Source organism: Phasianus colchicus, chromosome 5 (genome assembly GCF_987193195.1).
Source record: "Phasianus colchicus chromosome 5, bPhaCol1.hap1.1, whole genome shotgun sequence".
NCBI classification, from domain to species: domain Eukaryota; kingdom Metazoa; phylum Chordata; class Aves; order Galliformes; family Phasianidae; genus Phasianus; species Phasianus colchicus.
The window spans coordinates 7,654,790-7,676,557 of record NC_143440.1 but is presented as its reverse complement, the minus strand read 5'-3'; the positions used below and the strand labels follow the sequence as shown (position 1 = coordinate 7,676,557).

Genomic DNA, 21,768 nt, shown 5'->3' with positions numbered 1-21,768 from the left:
ATTCAAGGATGGCTCCTGGCTGTGTTCCTCCCTTGCTGTTTTTTGCCTTTCAGTTCACAAATTGCTCATCACAAGAGCGAGGAACCCCAGTGCGAATTACTCAGTGTGAGATTCCAGACGTGCCCACAGCAGGCTCAGGACAGCTGCAGGTGTCCTGCTTTGGAACAGATGTAAAAAGAGCTGTGGCTGCTCACATCTCAGAGGTCAAGGCCAGATCCAGAAGGCATCTGAGAGAACCTGCAGAGGGAAAGCTTCCTCCGGACAATATATCAAGGCTTTAAGTCTGTATGGTACCTGCAGAATTTATAACTCCAAGTCCTAATTGCTTTGAAAGCGAGACTCCAAATGCAAAGCTGCCTTAAAAGTATAGCAATGTGTGCCATAAATAAATGCTTTCAAAGCATTAATTCAGTAATGCTTGAACAAAGGACATAGTCAGCATTCCTCCAAAACCTCATGTCCCACAAACACAGTTTGTGTCACCCGAGACTTCCAGACTCCAGCTGCAGCAGGGCACAAGGCAGCACTGAAACATTCTGGGCACACACAGCAGCAGACATCCATGAGCAACAACAAATCCCCAATTGGAGTTAAAACTTCTTTCAAATAAAGCTCTAGCTCATTAAAATGCTCTTTGTAACTCTTCTGCAGTGCTGAGCGTGGTCTACCCAGACACCACTCACTGCAACACAGGAACTCTATTGCCAAGATCTAAGTTCAATACCAGGGGTGCTACACACCACCAGCTGTGGTTTCACAGCATGTTACTCTCTGCAGTAGTAGGATGTCTAGCTAAATTCCACTCGTGTTTTCAACTGCTTAGAAGGAAATATGAATTATGCTTATCTCCTTACAAAACAGCTGCTTCTGCTGCTCCAAACAGCCCGGGAAAAGGCTGTGGGTACAATAAAGGGCCCATCCCAAGGCCTATGGGTTTTGTGTAGAAATCAGAGTTGGTTCAGAAAGTCAAGTACAAGCATCTAAGAGACAAACTGCAAATCCAAAGGCAGGTACATCACAGAGCCATTTTTATTCAGGTTTGGTTTGTTGTGCTGGCAGGAATCACCTGACAGGAGTACAGTCCATGCCTGAAGCAAGCTCCCACGCTGAAGTATAAAACAAATACAAAAAGAACTTCTCCAGAGCTTCCCACCTGGAACCAAAGGAGAGAGGAAGGAGGTAAGGTAGATTTCCCCAAAGCAGCATCCCCACAGCACAGGGACAGATCCTCTACTAGGTACTGTGGGGTTGGAACCACACCTTGAGCAAAAAAAGAGCACACAGCAAGCGCAATCCTCACTGCTTCACATCAAAATGAACACGTTCTGTTTGCAGTTTACAGAAGGGCAGAGAAGCCCTCTCTATCTAAATCAGCCAGCAGCCTCATCCTGTCACTGGGCACCTCCAAAAACAGTCTGGTCCCAACCACTTGACTCCCACCCATTAGATATTTATAAGGATTGATCAGATCCCCTCTCAGCCTTCTTTTGTCCAGGCTGAACAGCCCCAGGGCTCTCAGCCTTTCCTCATGAAGGAAATGCTCCAGGCCCCCATTATCTCTGCCCTACACTGGACTCTCTCCATCAGTTCCCTGTCTGCCCAGAACCAGGGAACCCTGCACTGGACACAGTACTCCAGATATGGCCTCCACAGGGCAGAGCAGAGAGGAGAATCTCCCCCACCCTGCTAGCCATGCTCTTTGTAACAGACCCCAGGATTCCATTAGCTTTCTTGGTCATGAGGTCACATTGCTGGCTCACAGTTAACCAGTGGTCACCCAGGACATTCAGATCCTTCTCCACTGAGCTCCACTGCAGCACCTCTGCTCCTAACCTGACACACGTGGTTATTTCTCGCACTGTACAAGGCACTGTACCAGTCAGGGTACAGCCCTTTGTGTGCCCCAAATCCACCCCTGAAGAAAGGTGGCTTAGAAACACAACCTGGAGTTATGTTTTGCAGGCACCTCACACACAACATGCAGCACAAAGCTCTCATCCTGCTTACAGCCACTGGGGGTCCACACGTCATTCTGCCTGGGCCTCACACATAGATCCCAACCCACAGCAGCAGGAACAGGACACCAAACCCCATGAAGAGCGATGCCACCAGTGAGATCAGCAGCTCCTTGTAGATGTCTCGCGTGTACTTGGTGGATGTCACCTCATAACTGCCAGCAGAGGGTTAAGGTGACAACAGGGGCATGGCAAGGTGAGCCCCCCCACTCCCAGTGCCCAAGGATACACGAAGAACCATGCAGTGAAGAACATGCCAATGGCAAGCAGCACCACAGTGAGGTGCGGGAAGACAGCCGGGTTAACTGGGCTGGTGTACCTGCTCATTGCCTCTAGCTCCTGTGGGGGCATGGCATGGGGCAGCAGGGCTGTCGGGCCCCATGCTCAGTTCCTGGTCCTAGTTCCCTGGGTTCCCCATCCCAACTATCATCCTTCTCCCAGCCCCTGCTCCAAGTTCCCGTTCCCCAGCTCCTGGTCCCGGCCCTGTTTCCCTCTCCCCAGCCTCCAGCTCCCATTCCCGGCCCCAGCCCTCAGTTCTCATTCCCGGTCCTTGTCCCTGAATCTTGTTCCCCTCCTCTTTCCCAGTTCCAACCCCCAATTCCCATTCCCTATACAGGTCCTAGCCTCCGGTCCCAGGCCCCACACTCCGTTCCCGCTCCAGGTTCTCATTCCCATTCGCAGCTACTGACTCCAGTCTCAGCTCCCGGTTCCCATTCCCGGTCTCAGTTTCAGGTCCCGGCCCCAACCCCAGCTCCCAGTTCCCATTGTTGGTTCCCAGCCCCAAGTTCCCAATTCAATGTCGGCCCCAGCCCCGGGTCCACGCCCCACCATATTGCCCCAGATCCCGGCTCCCGCCGCGCTCGGACACGTCCCCTCGGCAACTTCCGCTTCCTGTCACCGGCGGAAGCGGAAGTGGCGCGCTCCGGACCGGGTGGGCGGAGCCACTGGGAGCCGCTCGGCATTGGCTACCCAGCAGGTAGCGCGGCCTAGCGCGGGAACGGCGCAGGGTCGGAGAAGAGGGGTAATGGCGGTCGGGCGCTGCTGCGGGGACGGCGTGGGATAACGGCGGCCGGAGAGGGCTGAGGGGAGAGGGGGTGGCGAGAGAGGGCTGAGGAGGGCTTGGAGAGGCCGGAGTGGGGCCGAGGGTGGAAATCGGGGCGGGCAACGGGAGCCTGCAGTGCGTGAGGCCTCCGTTCTTGGGACCGGCCCTCCCGTTTCTCTCAGCCCCCGGTGCTTTGCTCTGTGCCCGCAGGATGGGAATCCACGGCTTGGCCAAGCTGATCGCCGATGTGGCGCCCAGCGCCATCCGGGAGAACGACATCAAGTCGTACTTCGGGCGGAAGGTGGCCATCGATGCCTCCATGTGCATCTACCAGTTCCTGATAGCTGTGCGGCAGGGCGCCGAGGTGCTGCAGAACGAGGAGGGCGAGACCACCAGCCACCTCATGGGCATGTTCTACCGCACCATCCGCATGGTGGAGAACGGCATCAAGCCTGTCTACGTGTTCGATGGCAAACCACCACAGCTCAAGTCCGGGGAGTTGGCCAGGAGGACGGAGCGCCGCTCTGAGGCCGAGAAGCACCTGCAGGAGGCTCAGGAGGCCGGCGAGGAGACCAACATTGAGAAGTTCAGCAAGAGGTTGGTGAAAGTGACCCAGCAGCACACCGACGAGTGCAAGAAGCTGCTGATGTTGATGGGCATCCCCTATGTGGAGGCGCCAGGGGAGGCGGAAGCCAGCTGTGCTACACTGGTGAAGGCAGGGAAGGTGTACGCGGCCGCCACGGAGGACATGGATTGCCTGACCTTTGGGAGCCCCGTGCTGATGCGGCACCTCACTGCCAGTGAGACAAAGAAGCTGCCCATCCAAGAGTTCCACCTGAACCGGATCCTGCAGGACCTGGGGCTGACCTGGGAACAGTTTGTGGATCTGTGCATCCTCCTGGGCTGTGACTACTGTGAGAGCATCCGCGGCATCGGGCCGAAGCGGGCGGTTGAGCTCATCAAGCAGCACAAAACCATTGAGGAGATCATCCAGCACATCGACACCAAGAAGTACCCCTTGCCTGAGAACTGGTTGCACAAAGAGGCCCAGAAGCTCTTCCTAGAGCCCGACGTCGTCAACCCTGATGACGTTGAGCTGAAGTGGACAGAGCCAAATGAGGAGGAGCTCGTGCAGTTCATGTGTGGGGAGAAGCAGTTCAATGAGGAGCGCATCCGCAATGGGGTCAAGAGGCTGAGTAAGAGCCGCCAGGGCAGCACGCAGGGCCGGCTGGATGACTTCTTCAAGGTGACAGGCTCCATCACATCGGCCAAACGCAAGGAGCCCGAAACCAAGGGGTCAGCGAAGAAGAAAGCCAAGACCAACAGTGCTACAGCCAAGTTCAAAAAGGGGAAATAACTGGACTGGCCAAGCACAAACCTCTGTTGTTAGTTTTCATGCTCAGCTGGGAACTTTAGGCTAATAATAAATAGTCATCTTAATGTTCTGCAGGTTACTGCTGGGAGGGGTGCTGTGTGTGTTGCTGTCAAAGTCCTTCCAACATGGCTAGGCTAGTGAGTGAGATGCCAGTCTGCTTCTGTAGCTGTAATGCATAAGGGCGGGGAAGGGGCTGAGACAACTGCAGGTGAGGAGAGCTGGCAGAAAGTGGTGGGTGAGGAATGCAGATGACTTCAGCAGTTCAGTTCAGTGTTTGTCAGTTGGAGGCTTTTGACAGTGAGGCCACAGAAACTGGATGTCACACCTAGTCAAACACTCCTCTGATTTAAGCAATAAAAAGTTGGACAGCTAGAGAGCAAATCAGGCACAGCTGTTTGAGATTTCTCCCTCACACAGCTCATCCATAAGGAGGCCAGATGCAAACAGCAGGAGCAGAAAATGAGAGATGAATACAGGGCAAGATAGAGTTGGGAGGAGAATGAAATAGTGAGGTAAGATGCTTCCTTTAGTGAGGATCTCAAGCATGGGCTGCCTTCTTTTTTTGTAATTTTTCTTTGTTTTTTTTTAAGTTGTATTCTGGATTCAAAAGATCTGGCTTACTCTTAATGTGTATAAACCAAGGACAAACTGAGCTAAAACTGCAACACTGAAGCCCCAGTTTTCCTATTAGGCTCCATTTTATGTTTAACAAGAAAAATGGCAATAAAACTGAAGTTGATAATATTCACCCCTTACTTTCTTGAGGCATCCTTTCACATTGTACACACAGGCTCACAAGTTCCAGGCTAAAGAAAAAAAAAGATATCTTTTTAAATTATTATTTTGTTCTGTACTAAGCATAAGTTTTTACTTGTCAGAGTGATCTGCTTTTCTGTTATCATTGTAGTTTTGTTTTAGTTTTTTAAAGAATAAAATGTGTATGCAAATATAACATTTCTCAAGTTCTCTGGAGCAGTAGCTTAAACCTTGTTGGTGGAGGGTGTACAGGTAACAGACTCCTGATTTCAAATGGAAACCCATTAGTGTAAATCAGTGACAACAGCCGACAAATGAAGCACAGGCATGAATGTGGGAAATTCACATTTTAATCCTGGTGTTAATAGTGGCTTTTGGGTGCTTTGTTGATCTGTATCAGCTGGTTGCTAAGTTATAAAAGAAGCTGGGTTTGTTTCACAGGGGAATTCCATTAATGTTATGAAGATAACCCCGGAATTTAAGCCCTCTGATGTTTTTAATAATAACACTGTAGCCAAGAGCAGCAAGTATTTCTGATTTTAAGATCTTTTTAATAGAAGAATGTAAATACTGATGTACCACTGTGGGACGCTGCTCCTGGACAGCTGTGGCTGGTGTGCTTGAAGCTCGATGGCTGTGCTCTCCGTGAGCGACATCGCAGATAAAAGCAATGCAGTCTGCTTCTATCACTTACAATAATTACTATTTTGGAAGAATCTTCACCCAGAAATCCAGGAAATTTCTGCAGAGAAGTTTGGATTTCAAGATATGTGTGTGAGGAGTGATGTTGTCAGTGTTGGTGCCTGACAGTGCACAGCTCGGTAGGGAGATTAATCTGAAGCTTCAGTTCTCTGTCTGCTTGCTGCTCAGAGCTCATGTTATACCTTTCAACTGGTACAGCCACTGCTTTGTTGCTCACATGCACAAAAGCACAGTGCATGGGGGTCTGGATGAAGGTTCCCATGCAGATCTCTCTGTCTTTGTCTTTGGGCGCTGCTTCATCTTAAATCATGGGCAGATGCCCAGAAGTGATTATTTTCACCTTGAGAACACACCTGCCCAACCTTGGCGTCCTATTAAGCTTTATTTGATGCTTTTTTCCTCCCAGCTATGGCTTTGCCAAAATGCATTTCCCCCACAGTCCACAACAGCACTGAGCAAACTAATGTTAATGAGCCCTTTCCACCTGGTTAGCCGAGGAGGGGACCAGACCCAGGTTCATGCTTACAAAACTCTTCAGAGAGTTTCTAATGATCCCCTCTGTGGTATGAAACTTCTGAGCCACCATTTACTTTGGGGACTTTGCTGTTGAGGGTCGAAGCCATAAATAAGCACTGCAAATGTATTGATGAAGAGAAAAAGCTTGTTAGCTGGAACACACATCTTCCATGCAGTAGATGTCCCCACTAGCTCATGCTACCCTCCTGGTAGCCGCTTCGTACGCAAGCTATGCCATTTCTTTCTGCACGGTTTTCTCCTAGCAGCAGGCTTGATGTGCTGACATACAGTGATCTGGCTGAAGGCAACAGCACGGTGGTGAGTCAGTTCATCCTCCTAGGACTGACAGGTGATCCTGAGCTGCAGACTCCTCTCTTCATAGTGTTCTCAGTGATTTATTTCATCACTATGCTGGGTAATGTTGGGCTGATCACGCTGATCATGACGAGCCCCCAGCTGCACACTCCCATGTACTTCTTTCTCTGCAATCTATCTGTTGTTGATCTTTGCTACTCCTCTGTCTTTTCTCCAAGGCTGCTTATTGGTTTCTTGCTGGATAATAAAACCATTTCCTACTCTGCCTGCTTCACCCAGCATTTCTTTTTCCTTGTGTTTGTGACCACAGAGGTGTTCTTGCTGGCCGTGATGGCATATGACCGCTATGTAGCTATTTGCAACCCCTTGCTCTACATTATTTCCATGCCCAAGAGTCTCTGCATGAAGCTGGTGGCTGGCTCGTACCTGGGGGGCATTCTGAACTCACTAATCCAGACATGCTGCTTGCTGTCCTTGCCTTTCTGTGGCCCCAATATCATCAACCATTACTTCTGTGACACCAATCCCCTGCTGAAGCTCACCTGTTCTGACGGCCACCTCAATGAGCTTCTGCTCGTCACCTTCAATGGGACCATTTCCATGACTGTGCTCCTGATCATCATCATCTCGTATGTATACATCCTCATCTCCATCCTGAGCATCAGGTCTGCCAGGGGACGACACAAAGCCTTCTCCACTTGTGCCTCCCACCTGCTGACTGTCACCTTGTTCTACGTACCTGCTGGCCTCAGCCACATGCAGCCAGGCTCCAAGTACTCACTGGACATAGAGAAGATCACGGCAGTGTTTTACACCTTGCTTGTTCCTATGCTCAACCCTCTGATCTACAGCTTGAGAAATAAGGATGTCAAGGACAGACTCAGGAGAGCAAGAGAGAAAATATTCTCTCAAGCTGCTCACTGTGTATTCTGACTCTTTTACTCAGCAGTGCATCCCCTTTCCTTGGTTGCATTTCTCTTAGGAAAACCCTGGTTTACAGAGATGCTTATTGTAAGGCATACAATTAATTCACTTTTGCATTTATGCACGGAATCGTGGCTGTACATGTTCTACCAGAATTTACGTAGTTCACGGAAGACAAAGGATGTGTCTTGATTAAACATCAGAAAAGCTTTTTGCCAACTGTTTTCCTCAGGGCATCTTTCTCCCCAGGCAACAAGCTGTTACTTCAGCTTGAGATTGAGGTCCAAATCCATCAACAGTGTTAAGAATGTTAATTCTTGTCCGGTACTTTAAGTCGATATAAGATAAATGTTCTGAGAAGAAAACCTCAAGGTCCATCTCATATGCAGTAATAGATGAACACATAGAAACATCAGCAGAACACCCAGAAGTGAATGCTCAGTGGAAGGTATGCTTCCACCCAGCACAGTTCCCCAGTTTTCAGGGATGATTTCCAATAACATTCCACGTTGTTCTGAAAGGAAATGGTACAAGTAAAGGTGAGAAACACCGTATCAGAATAAGATCAAATAAATTGCAGCCATTTACATAAAGTCTGTGATTTTCATAGTGGCTACTGCGAAAACAAAGTAACTCCTTATATTGTTGGTCAGATCAATACAAATGTTTTTAATGTTTATGGCTGAAATTGCAGAAAGGGCCCTGAAAGCAGGTTGTGGTGAGGTGCAGGTTGGCTTCCTCTCCCAAATAACTAGCAATAGGATGAGAGGGAATGGCCTCAATTTGCTCCAGGGGAGGTTCAGGTTGGATATAAGGAAAAAATTCTTCTCCAAAAAAGTGGTCAGGTGCTGGAATGGGCTGCCCAGGGAGATGGTGGAGTCAATGCCCTTGGAGGTGTTCAAGAAACATGTAGATGTGGTACTAAGGAATATGGGTTAGTGGGCAACACTGGTGGTAGGTGGATGGTCGGACTGTATGATCCTGGTGGTCTTTTCCAGTCTTGCTGGGTCTATGATTCTGTGATTCTCTCGTGCCTTGTGACTTTGCAGCAGCCAAGTGTTTGAGCGCCCTGTGCTCAAATGGCAGCCAGCTTTTGGAAGATCAACTGGTGAATTCTTCTCCAAAGGAAAGCAAAGAAATGCAGTCATTGATAAGGTATGAAACCAGGCAGCTCTTCAGCCAAAGTTCTACCTGGATGAGACCTGGAGCTGCTTCACCTCTCTTTGTTGAGATGGTGCAGCCCATGGATCAGGAGATTCTGTGGGTCCACAGTTTGCTCAAAAGCACCAAGGAAATAGATTTAACTGTTGGATAATTTGTATGCCTTCACATAAGCTAAGGAAAGGGGAAAATAAAAGTAACGAGTACAAGTTTGGCATATAATAAGGCACACGTGCTACGCTACAGTAGGCAATGTTCATTCAGACTTGACACGGACCATAGATCAGGGTCATATCAAGATGATGGCTTAAACGTTGTTTCTGCTGAATACATCTAACTTTCAGCATGCTGTATGTTTAAATGTGTCTTTTCTGATGAGGACAGTGTCAAAGCCTTGGTGGGAACTCTGTATCCTGGGAATTTGGGCAGCAAATCTCACAGGAAAGCCACATCTAGGTGAAAGGACCAGAAAATGTGACTTCTCTCAGTGTAACTTGTCCTCATGTAAAATGGAGCAGTAATAAAACCAAGATTTTATCCTGCTGGGCTTTTCTTTGGAATCGATGCCAGAGCTGTAGATAAAAGGTAAATTCAGACACTCTCAACTCACCAGAGATAAATCAGCAGCTCCTAAAATGATGGTCTGCAATGCATGGAATGAAAAAAAAAAAAACAACAACAGAACAAGCATCGATTTTTTCCTGGATAACATTAATCATTACTTGACAGGGTTATACCAGAAAGCAGAGAAAGTGCAAATCTTATCTAATATCTGACAAATGGATGCACACTTAAAAGCCATTGTGATCTTCTAACACTCTGCTCTGGGGAAAACTTCAGGTCCGCAGCCAGACACCTCATTTCAGATGCCCTGCAGGTGATGTGCATGGCTTTCCGTTATTATTAATGGGGATTTAGAGCTGCTTTTCAGTCTGTCAGAGAGAAAGCAGTGGGGTGCAGCACAATGAACTTCTGTGCGTCCTCCTGTCAGCAGCTGCTTCATGTCAGGGACCTTGAGTATTGAGCTAAATCCCAGGAGCATGGACTCCATCTCAGAATGGGCAGATGAAACTCCCCACCAGGAATTACATCTCTTGAAGCCATTGTCCAGAGCAGAGAAAATTGAACTGCAAGCCATACCCTGCAGTCTCAGGTCATGCCCTCTTCATGCTCACAGCTCCATGTTCTGCTAAAGCAGCTGCCAGCAAACTCACCAATATTCATCCGTTTCCTCCTAGGGAAAGGACCTGCATTTGTGGCAGCTGCTTTCCTGCTCATGATCAATAAGACCTTGCATCTCTTGGGCAAACCATTGCAAGACCTTTCAGTGAGCCACCCTGACCCACCAAGCAGCTCTTCGTTAGAGTTTTCTGACATTACAACCCCAAAGTTACAGCTGTGAGATCATGGCTGCAGAGCAGCACCTTGCAGAGCAGCTTATTAAAGGCTTCAACAGAGATTAATCTGCTCTCCTTATGGAATATTATCCACAAAACCTACTCAGCTCTCCATCTGCTCCAGAGAATAAAAAGTTGATAATAACCCCATCTAACCCAAATTTAATTGTAAAAGGGGAATTTCTTCCCAGGGAAGGTCAACAGGATGAACTCAAAGTCCTGACCAAGGAACCACGCAGCCTAACCTATTTAATTCAACACCCGAGAGCATTCAAGGACACCTGGGATAATTTAAGTAGAAATGTATATAAATTACATAAACCACAGCAATACTTTTGAATTATTCACCTGCATGAGATATTAGCTCTGATCTCTCTATGTATTTTCATTTCCTTTATTGTAAAATCTGGAATATTTATGTCAGGATAAAGATGTGCATTTTCAGATAACATTTTCAGATAACAGAAAAAAGAGCATCTCTTTCCAGTGGTGCCTGGTAGACAGTGATGATGTACAGGAAATACTGATTGTGTTTGAGACAGTGCACACTGAGTTAGAAATTCCTCATCCAGTCTATGTCTCAGACTTCTCTCTCTCAGACAGCTTGGCTAAATGCTGGAGGAATGCAGAAAAGTTTCCTAGGGGTGGGGAAGAAATAACTGTGGCCACCATTTCCCTGGTGGGAGTTCACAGCATGCAACAGTTTCCAGCTAGAATGGTGAAAGATGGGAGCTGTAATTTCTTCCAGGACTTACTTCTTGTGTAAGAAATAAAGACTTTGCTGTTGTTATTATTGTCCTCCATTTTTTTTTTTTAATTTTTTTGTTTTTTTTTAAACTCCTTTTCCCAAATGCCTCTTGCCCAGCTGAATAATCTGTGGATGCAGCCTCAACTGAAAATATTTTTTAGTCTCCTTGTATTTAACAAGCCACTGTGGACATAATTTAGAAAGCCAATTAGGGCTTTGTTTCGTGCCTTTGAATGGCAGAAATTGAAAATGGAAAGGAAGGATAGGGAAGGGGAGGGAAAGGGAGAGGAGAGGAGGGGAGGGGAGGGGAGGGGAGGGGAGGGGAGGGGAGGGGAGGGGAGGGGAGGGGAGGGGAGGGGAGGGAAGGGAAGGGAAGGGAAGGGAAGGGAAGGGAAGGGAAGGGAAGGGAAGGGAAGGGAAGGGAAGGGAAGGGAAGGGAAGGGAAGGGAAGGGAAGGGGAGGGGGAGGGGAAGGGAAGGGAAGGGGAAGGGAAGGGGAAGGGAAGGGAGGGGAGGGGGAGGGGAAGGGAGGGGGAAGGGAAAGGGAAGGGGAAAGGAAGGGAAGGGGAAGGGAAGGGAGGGGGAGGGGGAGGGGAAGGGGAAGGGAAGGGGAAGGGAAGGGAAGGGGAAGGGAAGGGAAGGGAAGGGGAAGGGAGGGGGAGGGGAAGGGAGGGGGAGGGGAAGGGGAAGGGGAAGGGGAAGGGGAAGGGGAAGGGGAAGGGGAAGGGGAAGGAGAAGGGGAAGGGGAAGGGAAGGGGAAGGGAAGGGGAAGAGGAAGGGAAGGGGAAGGGAAGGGGAAGGGGAAGGGAAGGGAAGGGGAAGGGGAAGGGGAAGGGGAAGGGGAAGGGGAAGGGGAAGAGGAAGGGGAAGGGGAAGGGGAAGGGGGAAGGGGAAGGGGAAGGGGAAGGGGGAAGGGGAAGGGGAAGGGGGAAGGGGAAGAGAGAAAGGCTTATGGCCACCCAAGAAGAGCTAGCAAATATCAGTGTAAACCTACAAAGTTCCAGTAACCCAGCAACCTGGTTTCAAATATTCACTTGGCTTATACACCGTATTAATTTCCCACCCCACTACACTGAAACTTTGACATGTGCCTGCTCAGGGGTTTGCAGGAGCCATCTCCCAAATGCTGATACATCTATCAGCAGCTGCATGCCAAACAAGGTGGGATGTCCAGGCTTCTCTCCAGCCCTTATGGATAATGGAACTATTTTCACTTTCCTACCAAGAAAACACATCTGCCCTCCCTAAGGAAAAGAAATGCTGATTCCAACTCATCGAATCACAGGATCACCATGGTTGGAAAAGATCTCCAAGGTCTTCGGAGGTCCAACTGTCCATGGCATGCTGCAAAATTCTGTGGGAACTTTGAAAGCTTCTGTGCTGTAATTTGGCATTTCTCTGGTATAAGCATTTGTCTTCTAAATCCAACAACAGCGTGTCCCACATTCCTTCATTCACTGAGCAGGGGCTACAGCTTGATATTACAGCTAATTTGAGCTAAGGGTTGATGAAGGCTAACAAATGTGTATGTGAACACAAAGGAATATGTTGTTATTCTGTAGGTAAATACGTAGTATGTATGTAATTCTGTGCATACATATGTTTGTGTCATTTGCCCCCCGTAGGACCAGAGACCTCCAAGAAGTCCTTTCTGCTCAAAATGATCCCATCCCTGCTCAAGGCAGGGCTGACATCACAGCCAGGCCAGGTTGCTCATGGCTCATCCAGGCATATTTTGAATATCTCCATGGTCAGAGCCTCCACAGCCCAAGATGAATCCCTGTAATTGGGTGGCCTGACACCTGCCCTATGATACTCAGAGTATTTGTGGTTCTCAGGGTATTCTTCAGCTCCTGTGTCGTCCACTCTGCTCAGACCCTAACTGTAATCCTTTCTACTACTCTGCTCAGTGCACCCTTCACCTCCTGGTTCCTCAGGCTGTAGATGAGCGGGTTCAGCATCGGAATCACCACTGTATAAAAGACAGAGACCACCTTATCCGTGTTGAGGGAGTAACTGGAGCTGGGGCGCAAATACATGAATATTGTTGTTCCATACAACAGGGAGACAGCTGTCAGGTGGGATGCACAGGTGGAGAGGGCTTTTTGCCTGCCTGCAGCTGAACGGATCCTCAGGATGGCACAGGAGATGAAGATGTAGGAGACCAGGATGGTGGTGACGGTGGTGAGTTCAATGATTCCAGCTAGGGAGAAGAGGATCATCTCATTGATGTAGGTGCTGGCACAGGACAGGGCCAGGAGTGGAGGAACATCACAGAAGAAGTGGTTTATGATGTTGGAGCCACAGAAGGGCAGTCTCACAATGAAGGCCATCTGTATAATGGCATTGAGGATGCCCCCGAGGTAGGACCCTACCACGAACTGCATGCACTGCCTGCGAGTCATAATGGTTGAGTAGAGCAATGGGTTACAGATGGCAACGTACCGGTCGTAAGCCATGACAGCCAGCAGGAAGCACTCGGTGGTCACAAAGACAATGTAGAAGAAAGTTTGGCCTGTACAGCCAGTGAAGGAAATGGTCCTCTTCTCTGATAGGAAGTTCATCAGAGTCCTGGGGGCAACCACAGAGGAGAAGCAGATGTCGACCACCGAGAGGCTGCTGAGGAAGAAGTACATGGAAGTGTGGAGCCTGGGGTCAGCTTGGATGAGGACGATTATCCCCACGTTGCCCAGAAGGGTGATAACGTAGATGAGCAGAAACACCACAAAGAGGGCTGCCTTCATCTTGGGATGATCACTAAAGCCCTCAAGGATGAACTCTGCTGCCAAGGATCGATTCTCTTCCGCCATTCAGAGCCTCCTCTCTACCAACGGGGAGAGTACAAAGACATAGGACAGTGGAAATTATGCTTTTTATTATGATTTTTTTTAAGCTGAAATCAGATAACTTGATGATTCGCACCACATGCAGCTGGGGTACCCAGACCAATCATTTCTAGGGAGCTAGGAGAGGCTGGGTTGCACATTAACTACAAAAAGTTAGCCAGCTGAGCTGGGCTCTGCTTTCTTCTCCAGGCCAAGGGAAGAGGAAGCCCCTTCTAAAGTGAAGGCATCCCAGGTTTCCTAACACCCCTCCCAGCCTGCAGCAAGGCACTACTGAAGGCATCTCACTTCTCTAACTGTATAGGTCTTAGGGAAGGTCTGTTTCTTTCTCAGGATCTTATTTTGAAACCTCCAAGTTGATGAGATCATGAGATAGAGCAGCAGATAATGGATTCTGTCCTTGACTTCTTGTGATTATGACTCTCTCTGAGATTGTTTCCCTTCCTTCTCACCTCAAACAGACTAGAAAGCACCCAGGCCTGGAATTCAGGAGGAGATTCAGGCTACAACTGTAGTAGTTTGGAGTAAAGGTAAAAATACAATAACTTTCCTTCCTTAGTTTTGGACAAGACACTGTGGAAAAGTGAGTCTCTGGAAGGGACAAGGGGATGTATCATGATCCTGAAACTCACTCAAGAAATGAGTTTAACATTACAGCCTTGGAAACCTTGGGAAGATGAAGTCAGAGAGAGAGCAATTTGGATTTAAAGTTGTTAATTTGAACTAAGGTAGGCATCAAACATTTCCTTAGTATAACTCAGAGAATATAAAATTGTTAAATGTAAAATTATGACTTGGTTGCCTCGTGACACTGTGAGCAAATGCATTACTCTGGATGTTAAGTTCAGGTGTGTAAAGAGTTTATATGAATTTAATGAATGATAAATGAATGAATGCTTGTGTCCCAGCTCACCTCTTCCCCATTAACCACTACCACAACTGATGGCATTCATCACACCTTACGTTTGCAGGAAGAGGCTGGGGGGGTGAAATCTGATTTGCAGATGTAATTGAAGTGTTGGGACAGAGAGCTGGGTGTGTTTATGAATATGAGCCAGCTGTGGTGCAGTGACTGCAGCCAGGTAGAATTGGGGTCCACCATGTCCTGGAACATGGGGTAAAACCCAGTGCCTTTCCCAGTGTGCTCAGGCAGCAGCATCTGACTGAACTGCTCCTCATTTCCAGGTGAGAACAAGGTATGGCCCGCAGATTTGGCAAAAGGGAGGGAAAAAATGTGGGGAAAAACTTGGTGGAAAAAATAGAGCCACTGTAAAAATTCACTGCTTTAATTGGCAGTGTATGGAGAAAAGCCATTCACAGAGGAAGCTTTGTGGCACAGCAAAGCATCCTGGTGACGAGGACACTCACAGAACTTCTCCCATCCCATTTTCAGAGGGCAAAGCTCACCTCCCTCCAGCAGCTCCCACTGATCACCTTGGCCAGGGAGGAGATCATGGAGCTGTGCTGAGCCAGGCTCACGTATTTCCAGTTGTCTGAATTTAGGTATCTATTCAAGCTATTCACCTTAGTGAACAGGGAAAATATAGGTTTCTTTTCCTGATAACATGAAGGTGTAAAATAGAATAATTACAAATTTACAGGAGTAAAGGTAAGGATCAGTCTTACCCTGTCAGGTGAATGCTGGGATCAGAGCAGTCATTGCAGAATCCTTCTCCCTCAGCTGAATGAATGCGCGCTTTATTTCAGGCTTAGTGTGTGAGTCTTGGGAGTGTTCTCCTCTCTTCTTTTCCCAGACTCCTCCAAGATACCACAATTTCTGCCATAATTTCTGATCCACGTATGCTTTTGAGTTCGAATTACTGACGTGCACCTCAGCAGAAATATTTCACCTTTAACTAACAGAGAGGAGCGAAGCATTAGCTGCTGTAAGTAGCAGCCTCCCCAAAGGTAGTGTAGCTGCACTGATTTATACCAAGGGCTGGTCCCAATGGAGCACACCCTTACCATTCAGCTCACACCTCCCTGTGGATGGTGGCCACTCCTTTGACTGGTTGCAAAGGCTTTTCCATTTGGGGTGTAACAAAAGGCTCAGGAAACTTGCACAGTAAATTTGGGGCGTCACAATTTGAAGTCATCCTCCCCATTCCCAGGTGAAGAAGAACATATCTCCCAAGCTTTCAAGAGCCTTGTATGCATTTCCATTGAGTGACATTCTTTGATTGCAGCTACTGCTGCCTTTACACAGATTTCTGCAAGTCCTTGTGGTCATCAAGGGATGTTTGTCCTTGCCTTGGCCACAATTTGGCTTCCTTAGAGAAGTGAGCCTTGCTTGTGTACTGCTGGTTCCTTAATAAGAATCAGTGAGTCATAACAGCCTGAACTGCTAACAGAGATTTAGCTATGCACACAGCATGATGCAGAATCTTTTGCTAATTGCTGGTCTACAGCAACGTTGTTGTCACAGATATCAACAGCCCATGCCAAAACTTGGCAGCCTCAAGAGACAGAACAGGTAGAGGTCCTGACAAGTGCAAGATATTCTTCACCATCCACTCTGAAAATCAAGCAGGAGATGGGAAGGGGCATTCAAAGGGCAATTCACTGCAGGCATCTCTTTTAAAGAGTTCCCAAATCTTAACATGTCCTTTGCTATACATTTTTTTTTTCCTTTTAGTAATAGGAGTTGGTGGCTTTGTCCCATGGAAAGGACCATAAGGACTTGTAAAGCCCATTGCATTCCTAGCTAGAGTAGATGTTCCTGGGCATTTTCTCAGCACATCAGCCTCATAGTGAGTGCATCAGGGAACACCTGCCCTGACTTCTCCAGTTGTTTTCAGCTGCTGTGAAAGCTTTTTTCAGCACTGATGTTCACCTGAACTTCATAGGTTCCACGTCAGGTCTGGAATAGAACTTATTTGAAATCTAATTGCTAATAAGCAATATCCAAGCAGTTAGAGAGGGGTCGAATATGAGGTCAAAATAAAGGTCGAAAAGCAAGCTTTCCCTTTGACATCATTCTGGACTTCACCACATGCACTGTTTCCGTCTATCTTCAGTTTTCACCAGATTAAGGAAAGGGAAGCCTATATTCATTAAGATTTATTCTGACAATACTCCTATCCCATACTAAAGATTTCTTCTGTACAAGTATGTTTGTCCCAGTGTACCTCTTAACACTTGGCAAGGACGTTTTCATATAGTGGCAAGTTTTGCTGCTGTCACTTACTGCTATTTTCCTTTGACGTTGCCTCCAATCTGATCTCTCTATAATTCACAGCCATTGACTTAAAAAAACATTTTTTCCACCATCCAGCTTGCTATATAAATCAGAACTTCAGAGAAGCAAATTTATTCTTAATCTTTATTCTTTATTTTCTTTTCTCTCTTGATTGCACATGGTGTTGGATGTCCACACATCGATGTCCTTCCCAGAGGCTATTTCTTGTCTTCACCATTTATTACTTTCCATCTTAGACAGTTGGGATAAGCTGCCAACAGCCTCATTGGGCATACCACCCCGGGTCAATCTCTTGCTTTTTCTATGCTTCCTTTAATGATTTTGAGACAGACAGAGATGAGGAGCTATTCATTCCTTAACTCCTGAGATGGGCTGTCTTCTGGGAGCAGGAGCGTACCAAGATCAGCACGTGGTGTTATTGAGAAACAGCCTCTCTCAGAGGCAGCATCTCAACACCTCGTAATTATGGAAATACTCCAGCTGGAAAGATTCACCAAAGTTCTCCAAATCAGCAATAGGGAACCAGCACTGATGTATGTGTAAAACTGTGCATTTGTGTGCAGTTTATGCGATAAATCATTACAGGTATCTACCTAATTGGAACGTCTACATTGCAAATGAATCTAACATGGGCTACAAAGATCGACATCTTTGTTAATTTGGAAAAGCAGGGCTTCTACTTTCCTCTTTACACCTTTCGGTCTGTATTATTACTTAAGTTTATGTATTAACACTACATAAATTTGAACTTGCCTAGGCATGACTATCTGTCATGAATAGTAGAGTCCTTACACTGCAACTTTACATGGTAATGTTATTACCATATTGAAGCTTTGGAAAATATGCTTGTGATGGCAAAGAAGAAAACAATTCAGCCTTGAAAGTCATAAGGAACATTCAACCAAATTCAGAAATAAGACGTTGCCAACATCCTGAAGACAGTAGTTATAACATCAAATTAGTAATTGGAGGGCGTACTATGGCACAAAGTTCTTCAAAGGAGCAATGCATTCCTAGGCTGAGCACCGTGGCAAAACAAAATCCTTCCTGCATTTAGGCAGCAGGTTTTCTTGCTCATGTCATTTTACATCTTTTTTATGGGCTCCTTCAGCTGTACCAAAGTGGGTTTTCTTTACAGTAAGAAGAAACAGTGACTTACACCAATTCTTTTTCTTTCAGTTTGGCACTGATGGTAAGATGAACCTGTTTATGCGAGTATTAAACGAGGTAGTGTCTTCTTTTCTTATAAAGAAAAACGACATTTCCAGTTGTCAGCAGTAAGTCAGTAACAAAACAGCCTTTGGAATCAGTGCATTTTAAAATTTGTTCAGTTTTTGAGAAAGTGTCTTATCTTAATGGTTGTATATTTAAGATGCCTTGATGTACCAGAGCTCCTAAAGATGCACGTTATGAATCTACCAACACGAATCTGCCCACTGTAGGTAGTATATAATAATTTGACAAATACAATTTTAAGACCAGAATAACAATTAAAAGCCAAAGGAGAATGTCTGAATAGCATTATAGCCAGTAATCTGTGACTTTTCCTTGCTCTAGGTCTATTTGCACATCTATGAGGCTGCTCTGCCATCCTATGAGCCATCTATGAGCCATCCTATAAAGCAGATCACATGATCAGCTGAACACTATCAAGTAAAAGCTCTAAAAGTACATGATGACTTGAGGCTTCCTCTTTAAAGCTGAATCATATTTTCCGTTTTGAGATTTGCTAACTTAGAACTTTCCTGGAATCCTTTGCAGTAACTATCATACCATCTACAGACATTTGTTCCTTTCCAACTCATCTGTGATCTGTGGGAATTCACAATTGCTTTCCATATGAGAGTGAATAAAGACCTGATTATTTGCTTAAAAATGCAAGTGCTAGGAAAATAAAATACAGAATTTTAAGTATCGGACCACAAAAATAAGAATTGACATTTGTTCAACTCTCCTTGTTCATTTTTAAACACCTCAAAAGAAATATATATATATGTATATATATACACAGCTAGGGTTTAGAAAATACAACAGAATATGAAAAAGAAAAAAAAAAGAAGCAATAGTTGAATAGATGATTGATTGCTTTGAAATATGGTCCAAAGTTCAATTTAAAAAAAAAAAATCATTTTTATGTTATTCTTCCTTTTGCTAGAAAACGTAACACATGATCATGGGACAAAATCACACACGGACCACATTCATCCTTCTGGGACAAATGTTCTGAAACCTGTGTGTTCTGACACCTGAAGCAGTGCGATGGTCATCTTTGTCTTTGCAATCAAACACACGTTGGGCACAGCCATGGTTATCTTGCTCTCCTGCATCTCTGTCCTCTGCACCATGCTGAGGATGCACTCCTCATGGAGTAGATCCAAAGCCTTCCACACCTGTGCCTCCTATTTGATGGCTCTTTCCTTGTTATATGTGATGGTTTTCTCCATGTACCTATGTACAGAAGACTGGAAAAGGTAGCCTTTGTCTTCTACACTGTGGTCACCCCCATCATCAACCCACTCATCTACAGCTTGACGTCTTCTGAGAGCTGTAGTTCATTCTTTTCTGAGACCACAATGAGACTGTTAGAAACCTGGAGACTCCTTCCCAGGAGGAGCTGCCTTAGACCACGTGTCTGAGTTGAAATTGGTACATTTTGGAGTCTGGAAATACGGAGAGTTTTGATACTGGGTGGGATGAATCTCTATTTTGAAACCTTCTCCACACCTTACTATGCTTCCTTCTATTATTTGGGTGACCCAATCGTATCTCCTAAAAGTTATTTCTCAGACCTTAAGCTTTAGACATCATGTCTAGCTCTCCATTTTGCATAATGCTTCAGAGCAGTGCATAACACAAGTGAGAGAAACATCATATTTTCTTGTAAAACAAGTTTCTCATTAACACGGCCAACAAAGTATAAATGCTTTGCACTTATCAAGGAGGAGATGTTTCAGTTAAGATATTATTTATATTATCAGAGCTCTGCAGACCATGGAAAGGATGATTTGAATATTCCTTAAACAAAACACCAACTGTTCAGGTGAATATTTCCTATTATCAAACTCATGTTTCCTATAGCATCCTTCCAAGCATTTCTAGGGGAAGGGCAAACAAGTCTAATTGTTTTAATAAGACATTGTTGAACAAAAAAATATACTTTTTTCAAATGCCATAGCTGTATTTTGAATGATATACAGATATGTGGAGAGATACTCCTGTCTGTAATGCTGTGTGGTTTGTTTGCACTGGTGGTGAAATGCTTAATGCACTCAGTATATTTCATTGGAATATTTGATTTTGACAAAATACTTTGATTTAGGCAAAGCTACTTTTTTTTCCCTCTGCATAGAAAGCTCTGTAATCAATAAATATTTGTTGAAGGAAGCATTTAGATGGGATAAGCATGTAACGTATGTAGGAGAGGATCTATTTTTTTCTTGTTATTTTTACAGTTCTCTCCTTTGTGCGGGTCCAACTTAGGGAAGGAAATGTTCATGATATTAAAGTATACAGTCCACAATTTCATCCTCCTGGGATGAAAGCCTGGGCATGCAGCTCCCTCTCTTTGAGGTGTTTCTGTTGATATATATGCTAATACTCGGGTCGGGACCAAGCAGAGCTTGCAACTCCCCTGTACTTCTTCCTCAGCAACTTTTCCCTTGTGGACCTTAGTTAGTCCACAACCATCACGAGAGGAAATAGTTTTAAGTTAAGGGAGGGGAGATTTAGGTTGGATGTCAGGGGGAAATTCTTTACAGAGAGAGTGGTGAGGTACTGGAACAGCTGCCCAGAGAGGCTGTGGATGCCCCGTCCCTGGAGGTGTTCAAGGCCAGGTTGGATGGGGCCCTGGGCAGCCTGGTCTAGCATTACGTGTGCAGGTTGGTGGCCCTGCATGTGGTTGGAGATTCATGATCCTTGAGGTCCCTTCCAACCCTGGCCATTCTGTGATTCTGTGATCACACCCCACCATGCTGGGCCATTGGCTTCAGGGAAAAAAGACATTTTCTCTGACTGAGCAGCATAACTTTAGAGCTTAATGTTCTTTGGGATTGCTGAGTGCTGCCTTATGACTATCGTGGCATATGACCACTACACTGCTATCTGTAGTCCACTGTACAGTGTGGTCCTGCTGCCAAAGGAAGCCTGTGTCCAGCTGATCTCAATGGCCTACGTCCTCTTTACATAGTGATATACACCAGTTGCACATTCTGGGGATCTTTTGGGAAGTCCAACATAACTAATCATTTCTTCTGTGACCTCAGCCTCTTGCTAAAGCTTTTGGACTCTCATAAGCTCATCAGGGAGCGGGTTATCTTTGCTTTCGTTAGCATAAACAGGATTAGCCCTAGTGGAATCATGGTGGTCTCATGCCTGTGTGTCCTCTCGCAGTGTTCTGAGGATACACTCCACACAGAGCAGGTTCAGAGCATTCAACCCATGTGCCTCCCACTGCCAGTCTTCTCCTTGTTCTACACGACAGGCTTCTTCATGCATCTGCTGCCCAGCTCCAGCCACAAGATCCTGAACAAGGTGGTTCCTGTGTGTTTACACAGGGATGGTGTGTGACCCCTCTGCTGAACCCCCTCATCTACTGCCTGAGGATCACAGAGGTGAAGGAGGCTTTCAGGAGACGTGCAAAGAGATTTCCCCATCTTTGTCTTCATTCTGATGGGGAGGAAGGGTCTGAAACTTCAATGAGCAAGTTGTTCTTTGACCACACAGAGAAAGAGCTTATAATAAAATTTAAATTTGATTTTTCCTTTCCAAAAGGTTACT

The 21,768-nt window shown here is 46.2% G+C and overlaps 4 protein-coding genes across 7 annotated transcripts; 2 read left to right on the top strand and 2 right to left on the bottom strand.

The window, feature by feature from the left end:
- Nucleotides 1–1,011: 1,011 nt before the first annotated feature.
- TMEM258 (transmembrane protein 258) lies at nucleotides 1,012–2,929 on the bottom strand. Its single transcript, XM_031614101.2, has 4 exons — nucleotides 2,844–2,929; nucleotides 2,245–2,354; nucleotides 2,008–2,170; nucleotides 1,012–1,153 (listed from the first exon to the last, which is right to left on the bottom strand). Exons 1-3 carry the CDS (start codon nucleotides 2,844–2,846, stop codon nucleotides 2,044–2,046), a joined length of 240 nt encoding a protein of 79 aa, XP_031469961.1. The 5' UTR covers nucleotides 2,847–2,929; the 3' UTR covers nucleotides 1,012–1,153; nucleotides 2,008–2,043.
- Nucleotide 2,930: 1 nt separating this feature from the next.
- On the top strand, nucleotides 2,931–4,497 carry FEN1 (flap structure-specific endonuclease 1). 2 transcript variants are annotated; one of them, XM_031614098.2, is made up of 2 exons: nucleotides 2,931–2,991; nucleotides 3,268–4,497. In XM_031614098.2, exon 2 carries the CDS (start codon nucleotides 3,269–3,271, stop codon nucleotides 4,412–4,414), a length of 1,146 nt encoding a protein of 381 aa, XP_031469958.2. In that variant the 5' UTR covers nucleotides 2,931–2,991; nucleotide 3,268; the 3' UTR covers nucleotides 4,415–4,497. The 2 variants fall into 2 exon arrangements, with proteins under 2 accessions (XP_031469958.2, XP_031469957.2); XM_031614097.2 differs by having other exon boundaries at nucleotides 2,936–3,036.
- Nucleotides 4,498–6,625: 2,128 nt separating this feature from the next.
- LOC116243013 (olfactory receptor 5J3) lies at nucleotides 6,626–7,694 on the top strand. Its single transcript, XM_031614100.2, has one exon. It carries the CDS (start codon nucleotides 6,638–6,640, stop codon nucleotides 7,652–7,654), a length of 1,017 nt encoding a protein of 338 aa, XP_031469960.2. The 5' UTR covers nucleotides 6,626–6,637; the 3' UTR covers nucleotides 7,655–7,694.
- A 4,701-nt stretch (nucleotides 7,695–12,395) lies between these two features.
- LOC116243012 (olfactory receptor 5G9-like) lies at nucleotides 12,396–14,529 on the bottom strand. Of its 3 annotated transcripts, none has more exons than XM_090140309.1 (2): nucleotides 13,009–14,528; nucleotides 12,396–12,922 (listed from the first exon to the last, which is right to left on the bottom strand). In XM_090140309.1, the coding sequence occupies exons 1-2, from the start codon at nucleotides 13,758–13,760 to the stop codon at nucleotides 12,829–12,831; spliced, it is 846 nt and encodes a 281-aa protein (XP_089996435.1). In that variant the 5' UTR covers nucleotides 13,761–14,528; the 3' UTR covers nucleotides 12,396–12,828. The 3 variants fall into 3 exon arrangements, with proteins under 3 accessions (XP_089996435.1, XP_089996436.1, XP_031469959.2); XM_090140310.1 differs by having other exon boundaries at nucleotides 13,064–14,528; XM_031614099.2 differs by having other exon boundaries at nucleotides 12,396–14,529.
- Between the last annotated feature and the right edge of the window lie 7,239 nt (nucleotides 14,530–21,768).